This window comes from Diabrotica undecimpunctata, chromosome 3 (genome assembly GCF_040954645.1).
Source record: "Diabrotica undecimpunctata isolate CICGRU chromosome 3, icDiaUnde3, whole genome shotgun sequence".
NCBI classification, from domain to species: domain Eukaryota; kingdom Metazoa; phylum Arthropoda; class Insecta; order Coleoptera; family Chrysomelidae; genus Diabrotica; species Diabrotica undecimpunctata.
The window spans coordinates 81473588-81488108 of record NC_092805.1 but is presented as its reverse complement, the minus strand read 5'-3'; the positions used below and the strand labels follow the sequence as shown (position 1 = coordinate 81488108).

The 14521-nt window shown below is 33.8% G+C and overlaps 1 protein-coding gene across 1 annotated transcript in view; it reads right to left on the bottom strand.

Moving 5' to 3' along the window:
- Positions 1-14521, bottom strand: part of LOC140436959 (uncharacterized) — an 83221-nt gene that overhangs the window by 56777 nt on the left and 11923 nt on the right. Inside the window, exons 4-6 of the mRNA XM_072526144.1 lie at positions 4981-5536; positions 4485-4750; positions 4018-4216 (exon numbers count right to left, since the gene is read on the bottom strand). Coding sequence (XP_072382245.1) covers positions 4018-4216; positions 4485-4750; positions 4981-5536 — 1021 coding nt within the window. The remainder of the gene's footprint in view (positions 1-4017; positions 4217-4484; positions 4751-4980; positions 5537-14521) is intronic.

Genomic DNA, 14521 nt, shown 5'->3' with positions numbered 1-14521 from the left:
TTAGTTTTCTCAGGATTCGAAAAAAATGAATGCATTTAAAAAGCATTGACCCGAAATTTTGCGCCTTCCCTCTTAAATAAAACAACAGTCCCAGAAGTCCGATGCCAATTTTCAAAATAAATATTACGATCGCGTTAATATTCTTGCTAAATAACTATATAAAACAGTTTTTAAGCAATTTACGTTTAAAAATATAAAACTATATACATTATGCGATAGTTTTTTTTATTTTCTTTTATTAGTACGTGGCTAAAACAATTTTTTTATTAAAATCTTTTATACGGAAGTACACACGCAACCGAAAAAATATTTTCTTAGCATCTTGAGGACAATCAATATTAACACTTGCGGACAACAGACTTAAAATATATTGCTTGCCAGTAAATATGATATCTCCAGTTTTTCCAAATGAGCCATAAATATGTTAGGTTTATATAGTCCACCTTCTGTCAAATGATTCGTCCAGGCGTAAGACGTCGACTTTGGTTAGTTAAATTTGGTAACTTGCGTTTAAGCTTTGCTACAAATAAATCCTCCTAAATGTCCTAGTCCATCATATCCTAAATCATCAAGTTCTTTACAGAGGACTTTGTCATCTCCATCCGTAGGATTGGTGTTAATGATTTTTTTTTTAAGCAAGCTTTTCTACCATACTACCTAATGCTAATAGTTATTGTAGGAGTACCATCATCTTCTACATTACAGTAATTTAAAAAGGCACCTTCGTTTTTTCCCATTAAATAAGAACGCAGTCGGTATTTAAAATCTTAAGAAGTTGGATGATCGTTTAAACCACCTTTCGCTCTTAAAAAAAAAATTTCCAAGGGATCTTGGTTTAAGCGCCTCGTCAAAAGGCAGTTTATATTATATCGTTTACCTGCATCTTCAAGCAGCAACTGCAAAGCCTTTTTTGATATAAGAATACCTACAATGTTTTGGAAAATGTTATAAATGTGTTTTTATACTTTGATATATTGTGTTACCTTTTTGGAACGAAAGCAATGATTTCTTGCCTTTAACTCGCATTGTTGAAATTATGTCAGATATTCTTTGCAAAATTTATTTTGCGCTTCTACTCTACCAGACCGCAGGTTTCATCATAGGCAAATTCTTGTTGGTAACAACATCTTTTTTCAAGCCCCGATAATTTTTCGGACGATAATTCAACAGTTGATGCTTAAGATTTACATAAAAGTCAGTCTCTGTAAAATGTTTTGAACAAATATGAGCCGTCTTTGGGTTGCCGCCTACCGGTGGCATGCACCCATTGTTTAATTAGATTTTCCTCTATAGGGAAACGAAAAAACCTAGTGTCAGGGCAACGATTTCTTGTTATCAAAGGATCAGCCAAAAACCGCACAACGCATATCGTAAAAATTAAAAATATAACTGTGAGAAAATGCTAGTTTCTAACTGATTACGCTGTGGGTGACGTCACTCCCTGGCCGACGGTCATTCGGCGTGCGCAATATGTTACCTTTGTCCTTTATTATACCATGGCTTCGTACAGTAACAACAGACACAGAGTCAGTAACCGGTGTCACGATAGGTACATCGTGGATATATCGCCTGCTAAAAATGGAATTACCACAGGAAGCCTAAAAAGTCGGCTTAGACTTCAAAAAACCGTCAAAGATTTTACATTTTCTAAGAGATTTTTTTAAATATCCCGGAGACCTAGCAAAAACCGAATAAGAGCCGAATAGGAACCGAATCCCAAGAAGAACCTAACCTGAATATAAATGAGAAAAGAATAAAACTGAACCGAATAGGAGCCGCATAGCAGCAGGCTAGCTAAGAATTGAGAACAGCCGTTTGTAGAATAGCACAAAAATACTGGTCTGTGTTCAAACATGACGTTGTTAGAAACTATAAGAAACTATGTTAGAACCTATACGAAACTGCCTTCAGTGTGAACAGTCGTAGATGCAACTAGCGGGAAAAATGTAACCATCCACTGTAGAAAAGCCTTGGAACAATGTCCCAATTGATTTGGTGGAGCCATGCCCAAGATCTACAGAGGGGAGCATCTTCTTGACCATCATCAAAGACCAGTTTACGAAGTAGGCTATCGCCTAGCCGACAAAGTCCACACCGTTATTTGGATCACGCCGTTGGATCACAAAAAAAATGGATGCTACATTTTTTTCCCAAAGACGATGTGCATCGCCAGGTATCGCCGCCGGCTTATATCTGCTATGTACGCACTCACTCCCACCGCTAAATTGAACTTCCATCGAGAGAATAGAGTTCCGCCAGAGTGCTGATTTGGTGGAAACTCCACCGGGCCTTTGGGTGTTAACCAAAGGCCTACCGACCTAGGAGTTCTATCAGAGTGTTTATTTGGGAACAGCTCGACTGGCCCTACGGTATTGACCGAAGGCCAGCTGCTTCTGCTAGTGTTAATCTAGTGGGAGCTCCAACCAGTTTTAGAGTGTTGATTTAAGACCCGTTCCGTGACTAAGTGTTAATTTTCTACTACTACTATCGGTTCACAGCGTTCTCCGACGCCTTCCGGCTCCTAACCGCCATTCTTCTCTATTTAACCATAGGCCTGGAGGGATTTCTCTTTCCTCTAGTTCTTTTTCAATTCCCTCTCTCCAGCTTCTTCTCGGCCTTCCTCTTTTTCTTCTTCCTTGTGGTGTCCACGTCAAAATCTGTTTCGGAATCCTGTCATCTGGCATTCTCTGTACATGTACATTTGGTATCCGATCTCTTCTTGATTTGCTTGCTGCTCTTCTCCGGAAGTCCATTTCTGTTGCAATTTACAAAGAACTGAGAAACTGTTACTAGCAACAGAAAAGTGTTAATTTTCAATGTTCATTTTTCAATTATATTTATTTTCGCTATTAAACAGTGACATTTGAATTTAATTATACATTTTATCTAGGATATACTTTTATTTTATTTATTTTGAATATATTTTTATTTAAATTAAACCCAGCATTTATTTATGTGGTCCAATAAGAAAAAAGATCGTTAGAGAAATCAAAAATATTATGTTGTTACATACAAGCTATATTTATTATTAGCCGAAACATAGATTTAAATGGACATATTAATTTAGATCTTACAAACAGAAATGTCCATTACAAATTAATACCTTCTTACATCTTCCTAAAAAGTTTAGTACAAATTTCTCTCGATGACCTGGTAAAATAGTTAAAAATGATCTTAATATTGAATGTTATTTAAAAAAAAATTAGAATTTACCGTGGTCATTGCCATTCTCTCCTATTAATATCTGCTGTACATACAAATTTGGTGTTTTATATAAAAAACAAAGGCGATAACACATACAAAAAAATTAAGGGACACAGCTCACTAAAAAAAACACTGTAGCACTGCACTGCACTAAGTACATATAGAAGGAAAATAAAAGTAATAACACGTATATTTCCTTCTTTGTATCAACCACCATACGGAAATATTCAGCTTAGTAATTATCTTCTGAAGTAGAATAAAAAAAGTAAAAGTTTACTGTGAATTTCTTTGTTTCACTATACAAGATTTGACTGTAGTCTCTGCGGGTTCTTTTAATACAAGGGCTGCTTCCCAGAGTACAAATTGATGAATTCCTCACACTCGCATAAACAAGCAGGTGGAAATATTAAGCCGCCCCCGCTCTCATTATTTCTACATCGCGAACGATTGTTTGCGATTAGAGGGATCTGGCAAGGGACGTCTGGCAAATGTCTACAACCACTTTTACGTGGTTAGCGACAGTTTCCAATGCAAACAAATGATTCGATTTTGTTTATTTCAATTGGCGTTTTAAGACACAATTATTACTCAGAAAGCGTTTTACCCAAGGCAATTTGAAAATAAACAATTAAATTTCGAAAAGACACTAAAGTGTTTTTCTCCGAAATACTTTAAAACGATAATCAAAACCTTATACAGGATGGAATTTAAAATACGTGAATTAAAACTTCACACAATACTACAAATTTGAAAATGCTATAATTGACTTTTCAATTTCGGTTCTGTCTGTTTTTAAGAACGTGGAAAACTTACCTATTATCATAGCCCCTATCATATGATCGATCCTTATCCATGTCGCCACGTCGATCGGGAGATTTTCGTGACCGGTCGGTACTGCGATCTCGTCCACGAACATCTCGTCCTCTATCACGATCTCTTTCAGTGGAGTGTCCCTTCCGGGACGGCGGGACTCGCTCTTCAATTGGCGGAAGAAGACGTTCCACACGATCAGCTGAGTTAAAATAGAGATAAATGATAAATATATATTATTTAAATATTATCCTTGGGAAGGGTTATTAATACGCACTTGCCCCACGAAAAAGCTTTTTATTATAATTTATGCGTAAATATCAGATCAAATTTTTAATACACATGCTAGAATTCTGATAATCAGATTTGTGTACTCTGCCTATGGACAAAATTGAAAAGACTACGCGATGTATCGATAGGGATTCCCGCTAACTACACATGGACATGGATAACGTAATATGTAAACTCACCTGAAGGTTTATCTAACCCTCTATCTTCCCTCCTAGTCCTCTCTCTTCTCCTCTGTTCTTCTTCTTTCTTAAGTCGCTCCCGTTCTCTTTGTCTTTCTTGACATCTCGCCAGTGCTTCTTCGCGTTCCTTCTCACGCGTCTCCTCCCTTTCTCTTGCTAGTCGCCGTTCTCTGTCTCTCTCACGTTCTCTTTCCCTATCACGGGAATCGCGTTTGGTCGTCTCTTTGCGAGTTGGACCCCTGTCCGTTGATCTAATGTCTTTACCTCTACAATACAGTAGGACCAGTTAACTGATAATATAGCAAAAATATACTAAAACTGAGTTAGTCGCATACCTTAAAAGTACACCAAAATTTGGATGAAGTGGAAATAGATAAAAGAAATTTAGAAAATTTCTTATTTTGAGCATAACATATTTATATTGACATCTAATATATTTACGTTGAGATGAAGAAACCAACGAATGAAAATGCGCAATAAAAACATACTGTCTTACCTGCCTCGATCATCCCTCCGATCAGTTCTTCTCTCATCTTTCATGGGACTCTTGTGATCTCTTCTTCCACCACCCTTACTTCTTCCAGGCGACAACTTTCTATCTTTAGGATGAGCAGAATCGGGTGTATCTCTTTTTCTGATGTCTTTTATCGACCTATTGTCCCGTTTCGGTGATCTAATTATCTCTTTTTTCTTGTGTTCCTTCTCTTTTTCTCGTTCTCTCTCTTTAGCGCGTTCTTTAGCTCGCTCCCTTTCTTTCTCCCGTTCTCTTTCTCGTTCTTTCTCTTTTTCTCTCTCGCGTTCTCTTTCTTTGTCCTTTTCTTTTTCTCGTTCACGTTCCCTCTCCCGTTCTTTTTCGCGTTCTTTGTCTTTGGATGGTTTTGGCGACGGAGTGCGATGTTTCTCTTTAATACTAGTACGACTAAGAGGACGAGGAGACTTCTCGGAACTCAACTTTTTAGAGCTAGATATGGCTTTGGTTTTTATTGGTGGTGTTTCAGATTTCTTTCGTTGCCGAGTGGGTGAGACTGATTTAGTCTTTACTATTTTACTACCTAAAGAAAGAACAAAACAGTCACATATTATACAATATATTATAACAGTTAAAAATGTAAGAAATCCAGCGCTGGGGAAATCAAAATATATGAACAGTGGAGAGTGGCAAATATCCAGACCCCAACGATCACAACTATTTGTTGTATAAAACAATGAAATTATAAAACAATTAAGAAATGCTAACATTATTTTCATAGTTTCAACATAATTTTCCAGACGTTAAGTGTGAAAAACATGTGACAAATGTTCAGAAATTGCTAAAATTTCAATCTTTTGTGAAGAGAAGGATGCTATCAATCAGGAAAGATCCTTAATTTAAACATTTACTTCATTCAAAAATTCGAAACTTACCACCACAAATGAGCCCTGCGGTAGTAAGTTAAAGCTACAACACTCTTCACAAACCTCTCGTAAACTTGACCTATATTATCGGAATGTTCATGGGTTAAGAATCAAAGTTCACGATTTTTACACTAGTGTGTTATCTGGGGTAAATTTTCATTTTTTTCGTGTATCGACATAAGGTTAAGCACAAATTCAAGAGTAATAAACTTATAAGTTATATAAAAACCTTCAAAATAGCGTTATTAAATGTTTTTATCCTTATTTGTGACTTAGAAAGTTGCAAAATAAGTCAGAAATTTAGTTTTTTTTTATAAACATTAAAACTTTTTTAAAAATTAACTTAACCCTTCCAGTCATAGCGTCCTCCTACGAGGACATATACTTAATAAGCATCATATTGCTGAATAGTGGCATTTATATATATATATATATATATATATATATATATATATATATATAGGGTGGTCCTTAAGTAATTGTACAAAAAAAAAACAGTAGATTCTACACTTTAAAATATTATGATTTAAGCCAAATTGCTTTAATAAAATGTTGATATTAAGAAAGATACAGGGTGTTAAAGCGCAAATTTAAAATTTTACTTTTCGCTATAACTTTCACGTTTGTAAACATTTATGAACAAAAATTTACAACTGGGTATTTTTGAATATAAGAAATTTAATGCACATTTTCATGTAGCTGATAGGGCGCCACTTAACTTTTTTGCTCTTTGAGTTACCTGTATTTGTGACGAAAAATATTAAAAGATACATTATTTTAACAAAAAAAAAAGGTATACTTGTTAATAACTTCAAAATTCAACAGTTTTCGAGATAATCGCATTTTACAAATCAGCTGCATAATTCGGATTTAAGGCAATTACTTCAGGCAACGAAGGAAAAATATACAAAAACATTAATAAATCTAAATTTTGGTATAAAATGCCCTTAACTAAAGTTAATAGTTAACGAAATATTAAATAAAATAAATATATCAGCAGGATAATTAATAATAGGATTTGACAAAAAACAGAATAATAGGATTTTACATCAAACATTTTACGTTTTAAGTTAAATTAAAGTCCTAATCAAAACATTTTGTTTACAAACCGAATTAAGAAATAGTTAAACTAAATAACATAACTTTTTGTCAAAGTAAGTGTTCGATATGTCCACCATTTTCTTTAATTCATTTATCAATATATTCCATAAAAGGTCGTGTCATTGGAACATAATATGGAGACACACATGGTATTTATTGATCTTCAAAAAGCGTATGACAGTGTCCCATTAGCCAAGTTATGGCAGGTGCTAGAAGACAAGAATATTCCACCGATTTACATTAATGCTGTAAGGGAGTTGTACGATGATATGACGAGTGTAATAAAGATTGGACAAAAAGTGACAATAAAGATAAAAGTGACCAAAGGACTTCGCCAAGGCTGCTGCATTGCACCTACACTCTTTAAGATTTATTTGGAGGGGGTTCTGGATATTTGGAAAAGAAAATGTGAACCTATGGGTATGTGAATTGGAGACCATACACTGTACAGCTTGCATTTTGCTGATGACCAAGTAATACTTGCAGAAGATCAAGATGATATCCACTACATGTTACGAAAAATAGATGAAGAATATACTAAGTGGGGCTTATCAATTAATCCATCAAAAACAGAGTACGTAGTAGTGGGAGGTGAAGGAAAGTACTTAAAACTAGGAAGCAAACAAATTCAAAATACTGATAGCTATAAATATCTCAGTGTAAACATTACAAACAATGGTCGGAATACAAAAGAAATATCTACTAGAATTGGCCAAGGAAATTCAGCAATACGTCAACTGAATAGTATACTTTGGAACAACCACCGAAACACAAAAATTAGGATATACAAAAGTATCATAGAAAGCATTGCTACATATGGTTCAGAGCTTTGGGTAATAAATAAAAATGACGCATCCAAAATAAAAGCAATGGAAATGAATTATTGGAGAAGATGTTGCCAACTCACTAGAAGAGATAGAGTAAGAAATGGAATACTGAAATCAGAGAGCGTATGGGCATAGACATTGACGCCCTGGAAACTATAGAATGCAAAAGGCTGAAATGGTATGGCCATGTAGAAAGGATGAATGATCAACGATGGCCAAAGAGAATGTTACAGTGGATCCCCACCAACCGCAGGAAAAAGGGAAGACCAAGAAGATCGTGGAGACAAGAAGTAAAAGGTGTAATGGAAGATAGGGGTCTACAAGTAGATGACTGGAACGATCGCAAGCGTTGGAAGCTAGGTTACGAGAAACGGCGGCAGCTGTAATAAACTCGTTATATATATAATATATATATATATATATATATATATATATATATATATATATATATATATATATATATATATATATATATATATATATAGGTCGTGTCATATTAAATAGCATCATTGGTTCTAAAGAAACTGCTGCAGTATTTATTTCTTCCCATAGTTGGTTGCCAATGGGATTCTTATAGACAGTTTTAATACGCCCCATACACCAGAATCAAGCGGATTAAATTCTGGGCTACGTGGTGGCTATAATGTATAATGGCTGAATATATTCTGTTGGATATATATCCAAATCTTATGGTATATTATGGAACTACATCTTATTTGTCGCAGAGGTTAAATAATATATTAAACTGTGATGCGTCTCACTCATTAGTTACTTGTATAGACACGGAATAACCTATCGATGACATTACTTATTTATATGATTACGTTACAGCTTACAACTAACTATAATTACATCTCGAAGAAAAGGACTATTATGATTATCTAACGAACTAATATTATGCTGAACTAAATTGCCTATGTGTTTATTATATTTATAACAATATCGGTTATTAGGCCAACGTTGATGTTCTTGTAAAAATGATGAGTCTTTAAAGGCGGATACACATATGCGAGCAGAACTGTTCGCGAACCGTTTGTGAACGCTATATTCGTTAATTTGTACGACGGGACGAACCGCTTGCGAGCTGTTCGTTCGTTGCTCGTCAGGAACCACGGCCTGTCGGTTTTTGGGACGAACACAAAGAATGTTCGCAGTTAAATTTGGACGGTGTTCGAGACTATAAATTGTTTCTGCTAAGTGTGCGATGAGATCATTCGGTTAAACAAAATTGCTGAACGAGCGCGGCTTATTTAAAAGTAACGAGAGAAATTAATAACAGATAATGTATACAAAATACCGAAATGTTTAGAATAACGAAGTAAATTAATTCTCGGTTTGTTATTAGATACTTAGGGTATTGGATAGTCTGAACATAAACATATTTTCAACGAACTCTTCGCGAACAGCTCACGAGCAATTTGCAAACATTTCGGCTCGCATATGTGTACCTACCTTAAGGTTAGATTTGTAGCAAAAGTATTATGAAACAAGACACATATGTGTTATTCAATATTTGTGCTTTAGAAAAATTGTGCAAAAATTCACTGTAGAAACATCACAATCCTCTCGTATAGATCTACAAAATTAAAGACCCCACTTCTAGACTAGCCCGATGGAGACTTAAACTAGAAGAATATGATTTTGAAGTCAAATATAAAAAAGACAAAGAGAATCAAGTCGCTGATGCTCTCAGCCGAGTCCAAATAAATGCCCTAAGCTCTAGTTCAGAATGTGCTGAACCACCAGACAATTTCGACATTGACGATTTCCCCGCCGACTTTGATAACTTACAAAACAGCACTAACACACAACATACATTAGTTAAGAACCCTATCACAGGAATAGAGATTTCACCTGAACCAATTAATTTATCCTCAAACCAAATTATTGTCAAACCAGAGTCAAATAATTTTGAAATAAAATACAAAAGAATTTTTAACAAACACCGTTACACTGTCACTTTGACAAATAATTGGAAAACAGAAATAGCAAATACCTTCCAAAATATCCTTAGACCAAACCAAAAATTTGCAATAACAATCCCTCACGAATTACCTTTTATCTGTAACTATTTTAAAGAAAAAATAAATTCCACAGTCAAAGCAATATTTTGCAATATACTACTTCAGGACATAAAAGAAGAAAACCCACAAATAGAATGCATAAAGAAATATCACGTGGAAAACCACAACGGAATAATTGAAACTTACAAACACTTAAAACAAAAATTTTATTGGCTCTCAATGTAGACAACTATTTCTAATTTTATCAATAAATGCGAAATTTGCCTAAAAAATAAATACGAACGGCGTCCTTACAAATTTCCCCAATTAGGACCGTTGTTAGATCAAAAACCTTTTGATATATTACATATCGATCTATTCCACTGCTATAAAAACCTGTATCTCACAATAATATATTCTTTTTCCAAATGCGGTCAATGCTGTAAGCTCACCGACAAAACTTCCATTTCCATACTAAATAAATTAAGACACTACTTTTCGCACCACAATTATCTAAAAAAGATTGTATGCGACAGTGGCACCGAATTCAATTCCGCAGTCATTAAAGAATTCCTAAATATCCACAAAATCGAAATACATTTTATAACAGTAAACAATTCTTCCTCAAACTCTCCAGTAGAGCGCTTTCATTCAACTCTTATTGAAAACCTTAGGACCTTACAAGTCCAAAATCTAAGTGATTCGTTAGATGACATTCTAACACATGCCATTCTCATTTACAACCAATCAATCCACAGTTCCTCAGATTATTCCCCTTTCTCAATTCTGTACGGACCCTATGCAGAAGAAATACATTTCGACTTTGATCTTCCGATATACGAAACATATAATCAAAGACATAAAGAAGAACTTCAACCCTTTATTGCAGAACTATATAATAAACAAAAACAAAAAAGACAACAACTTTTAGATAGACAAATCGAAAATGCCGAAGATATTCCGGAGATAATAGACCTCATAAAATCCCTATATGTTTCTAAGAAAAAACATGTCTAAACTACAAGCCCCTTTCTCCACTATTCATCCAGAAACACAAGACAAAACAAAAATTATCGGTAAAACAGATAAATAAAATTTAACAAGCACTCACCTTAAATATGTAAAACGAATACGAAATCATGTAGACAAACCTACTCAAGACCCAAATTTTTCACAGGACAATCCTAGCCCTGATCCATCCACTAAGTATTCAGGAGATTCCGAATAACGGTTATTATGCTGAAGAGATAGGCAAATCAAGAGAAATCTCCCACTATCACAGACAATTTCTTCACATTCCACTAGACAAACTATCCCAAACTATTGGCGCTAGTCCGACAAGCTATTTCAAAGATCACTTCAAAATGCACCTCTCTCGCTACTGTACTCCCAATACACTCACATACAAAAACAAACAAAAGACGAAATATGTGACTGGAAATCCAGACGACTCTGACTTAAACTTATTAAAATCACACATAATCTCTTTAGAAAATAAACAAAATGAAATTATTAAAAAATTTCATAACCAAATATCTTATGGAAACTTTTTTAACGCGAGATTCGATAAACTTTTAGAAAAACTAAATTCTGATAATTCAATTCTCATATCTGCACCTAACAAATTATCAGCTGATTTTGACAGCTATATCATTCTACACAATGAGATAATAAATCTTCAAAATATAAACGAATTTCTAATGAAACTTATTAGAACCATTACTTTATCTGAACTAAATATTTCTAATATAGAATTATTCACTTTAAAGGAAATAATAGACCTTAAAGAAAACCTCAAAATTTATCCCAGAAATTCAATCCCCAATAGTAATGAACGCCCTTATGAACTTATAGAATCAACAAAAACTTTAGTTTGTGTAACTTCAAATACAATGCTCATAATAATTAAAATCCCTATACACTACCTATAAAATCTTCCCCATTCCAAAAAAAGATCATGTTATGATTCTGCCACCTGCAAGCTACTATACAAATAATAATGGTTCGACACTTGTATAGGACAAGGCGATAACATAGTTTGTTCCAAGTATGTACAATCCAAATGTAACATACCCAATGTAGATAATAGCACAAAAACATTAATCACACAGAACTTTTTCCAAGAGACCAGCAAAGTCATATTGCTGGGAATAGTTCACCTGATGAGAAATGATGATGATAGAAATTAATTCAACCAGCCTCTTGACGACAGATGTACCAATAATGATTGAAGGTATCCAATTTAATAAAAAGACGTCACTAGACATTTCCATTCTAAAAATTGTTCGAATAAAATTAATACCAAACCATGAGATGAAAATCGAAAAATTAACAATCCCAGAGACACATGGCCAAATCCAACCACTAGATACCATAGACGTACTACCCCGATTATCAATAGGATTGAGTACCACTTCTGTTATAATATTTTTAACTATTTTAGCTTTCCTAATAATCTTCCTAATTAGGAAAAGAAAACGAATTTCCAAAATCCTATTTGGAGAAAAATTGCATCCTGCCCAGATCCAGATATTGGATGAGCCGATAGCCGAAGTAACCAGAACTTCGAGGACGAAGTCCCAACTAATGGAGGGAGGAGAAATGTAGCCATAAGCTCCCCTACTATTAAGAATCATCAGATTCCGATGTCCGATGTATATATATATATATATATATATATATATATATATATATATATATATATATATATATATATATATATATATATATTGGATTGATTGTACCTAGAACCTTAATAATTTATGCTTTTTTATTTAAAATTAAATAAACACTACAAGTGTTCTTGTAAACTTTGTATATTTTTGTGACAATGACGTGCTTGTGGAAGGACAAACATATTTGATGATAAATATTGTGAGAGTAATTTTTTCGATTTTAGTTTATTCTAGTATTGAATTACTTCTAATTTACTTTGTCATCATCATCTGGACATATTTCATATTGGACTAATTTTAAAAATTTAAGATGTCAAAAAGTATGAAGAATGGTCATCACGAAATGGTTTCATAATGCACCCGTGATTATTGCTTCTAACTTTGATGGGATAGGACAACTGGTTAATTGCCAAAGATGGTACAAAAATAATAAAAAATATTATATTAATGCCCTCTAACTTGAGGTTGTTAGGTTGTATAACCAAAGCATGAGAGGAGTTGATAAGCTTGATTTTTTGCGTAGTATATATAGATCGTACGTTCTTTGAAACAACTTCTTTCTGTATATCATGAAAAATAATATAATTGTGTATTTCCTTTTATTTTTGTGATCATTCAATATATTTCAGTTTTTAACTTTCTTCTTGCGGTTTTACTGTTACCTAAAGTAACTTTGTCCTTGTTAAAGGGCATTCAATTAACCAAAAATCAAAAGGGTTAAGCCAAATTTTATGTTTTATAGTTTATTTTTATGAACGAGAGAGTAATTAGCATAATTTTAACTGGTAGCTCCGACCACTCCATGGGCGTGCTCAAGATTAATTGAAAAATTACTTTGAATAATTGTAAAAAATAAATGAATTATTTCAGTGTTATAAAGTGTTATGTGTATGTAAACAAAAGTGACCTCTTTTATCACACACTATATTAGAACTGACTGGCCTACATTAAAAAGGGTTTTAAAAAATTCACATTTTTTTTAATTTTTAAAAATTACAAAAGAGAAATAGAGTTTTTAAAACCGTCTAAGGTATGTTAAATAGATGAATAAAAATATTAATATAAAACTTACAGCTACTTGTTACAAATCCAAATCAGATTCAGAAGATGAACTTTCAGAACCAAGATTTATAATAACTGGCTCGATCATTTTATCAGTAATATTGTCCAGCTTCCACATTTTTTCCTCTTCTTTAATAGTGTGATTTACTGCCTTTTCCCAGTTTTCAGGTTTTACATTATTTACGGCCTCCAAAAACAACTGTTTAACATCATGAATTTTAAAAGTGGTATTTTTTCTTGAAACTTCACTCTTTATCTGTGCCCATACCAGTTCAATCGGGTTTAATCCACAATGATATGGTGGGGATCTAAGTACTGTAATTCCACGATTTTTGACAATTTCATCAATTTCGTATTTTTTAAATTTTTATTTATGAAGGGCACACAACGAATAAAGTTCCTTTCTTATAGATCCGGGATGGTACGTAATATTTTTTGAACTCTGCCAATTCTGCAAGTCTTTTTTTAACCACTTGGTTGTGGGCAGTCCTTCTATAAGTCTGGAGTGATAACTTGCATTATCCATTACTATTACACAGTTCTTAGGAAGAAGATCTATCATTTGTTCGAACCATTCTTGAAAGACATCAGCGTTCATGTCTTCATGGTAGTCACCGGTACGAGTTGATTCAAAAGTTAATAAACCACCTTCAACAAAACCGTCTGAACTGCCAATGTGTACTATTATCAGCCTGCGTCCCTTTCCTGATGGTGGGTTTAAACCAGTAGATAAGTTATTTACAAAAGCGTGCCTCTGACTTGTAACAGTTTCATCCTGCCAAAATTTATTTGGTGTATGACCCTCGTTGATCCATGTTTCATCAAGATAAAATATTTTTCTTTTTTGGTTTCTCATTTCCTTTATGGTTCTTAGAAAATGTCTTCTCCATATGACAATATCGCTTCTTTCTAATAAAATAGACTTTCTGGGATTCTTTTTCCAGCGGAAGCCTATTTCTTTTAAAAGTTTCCAT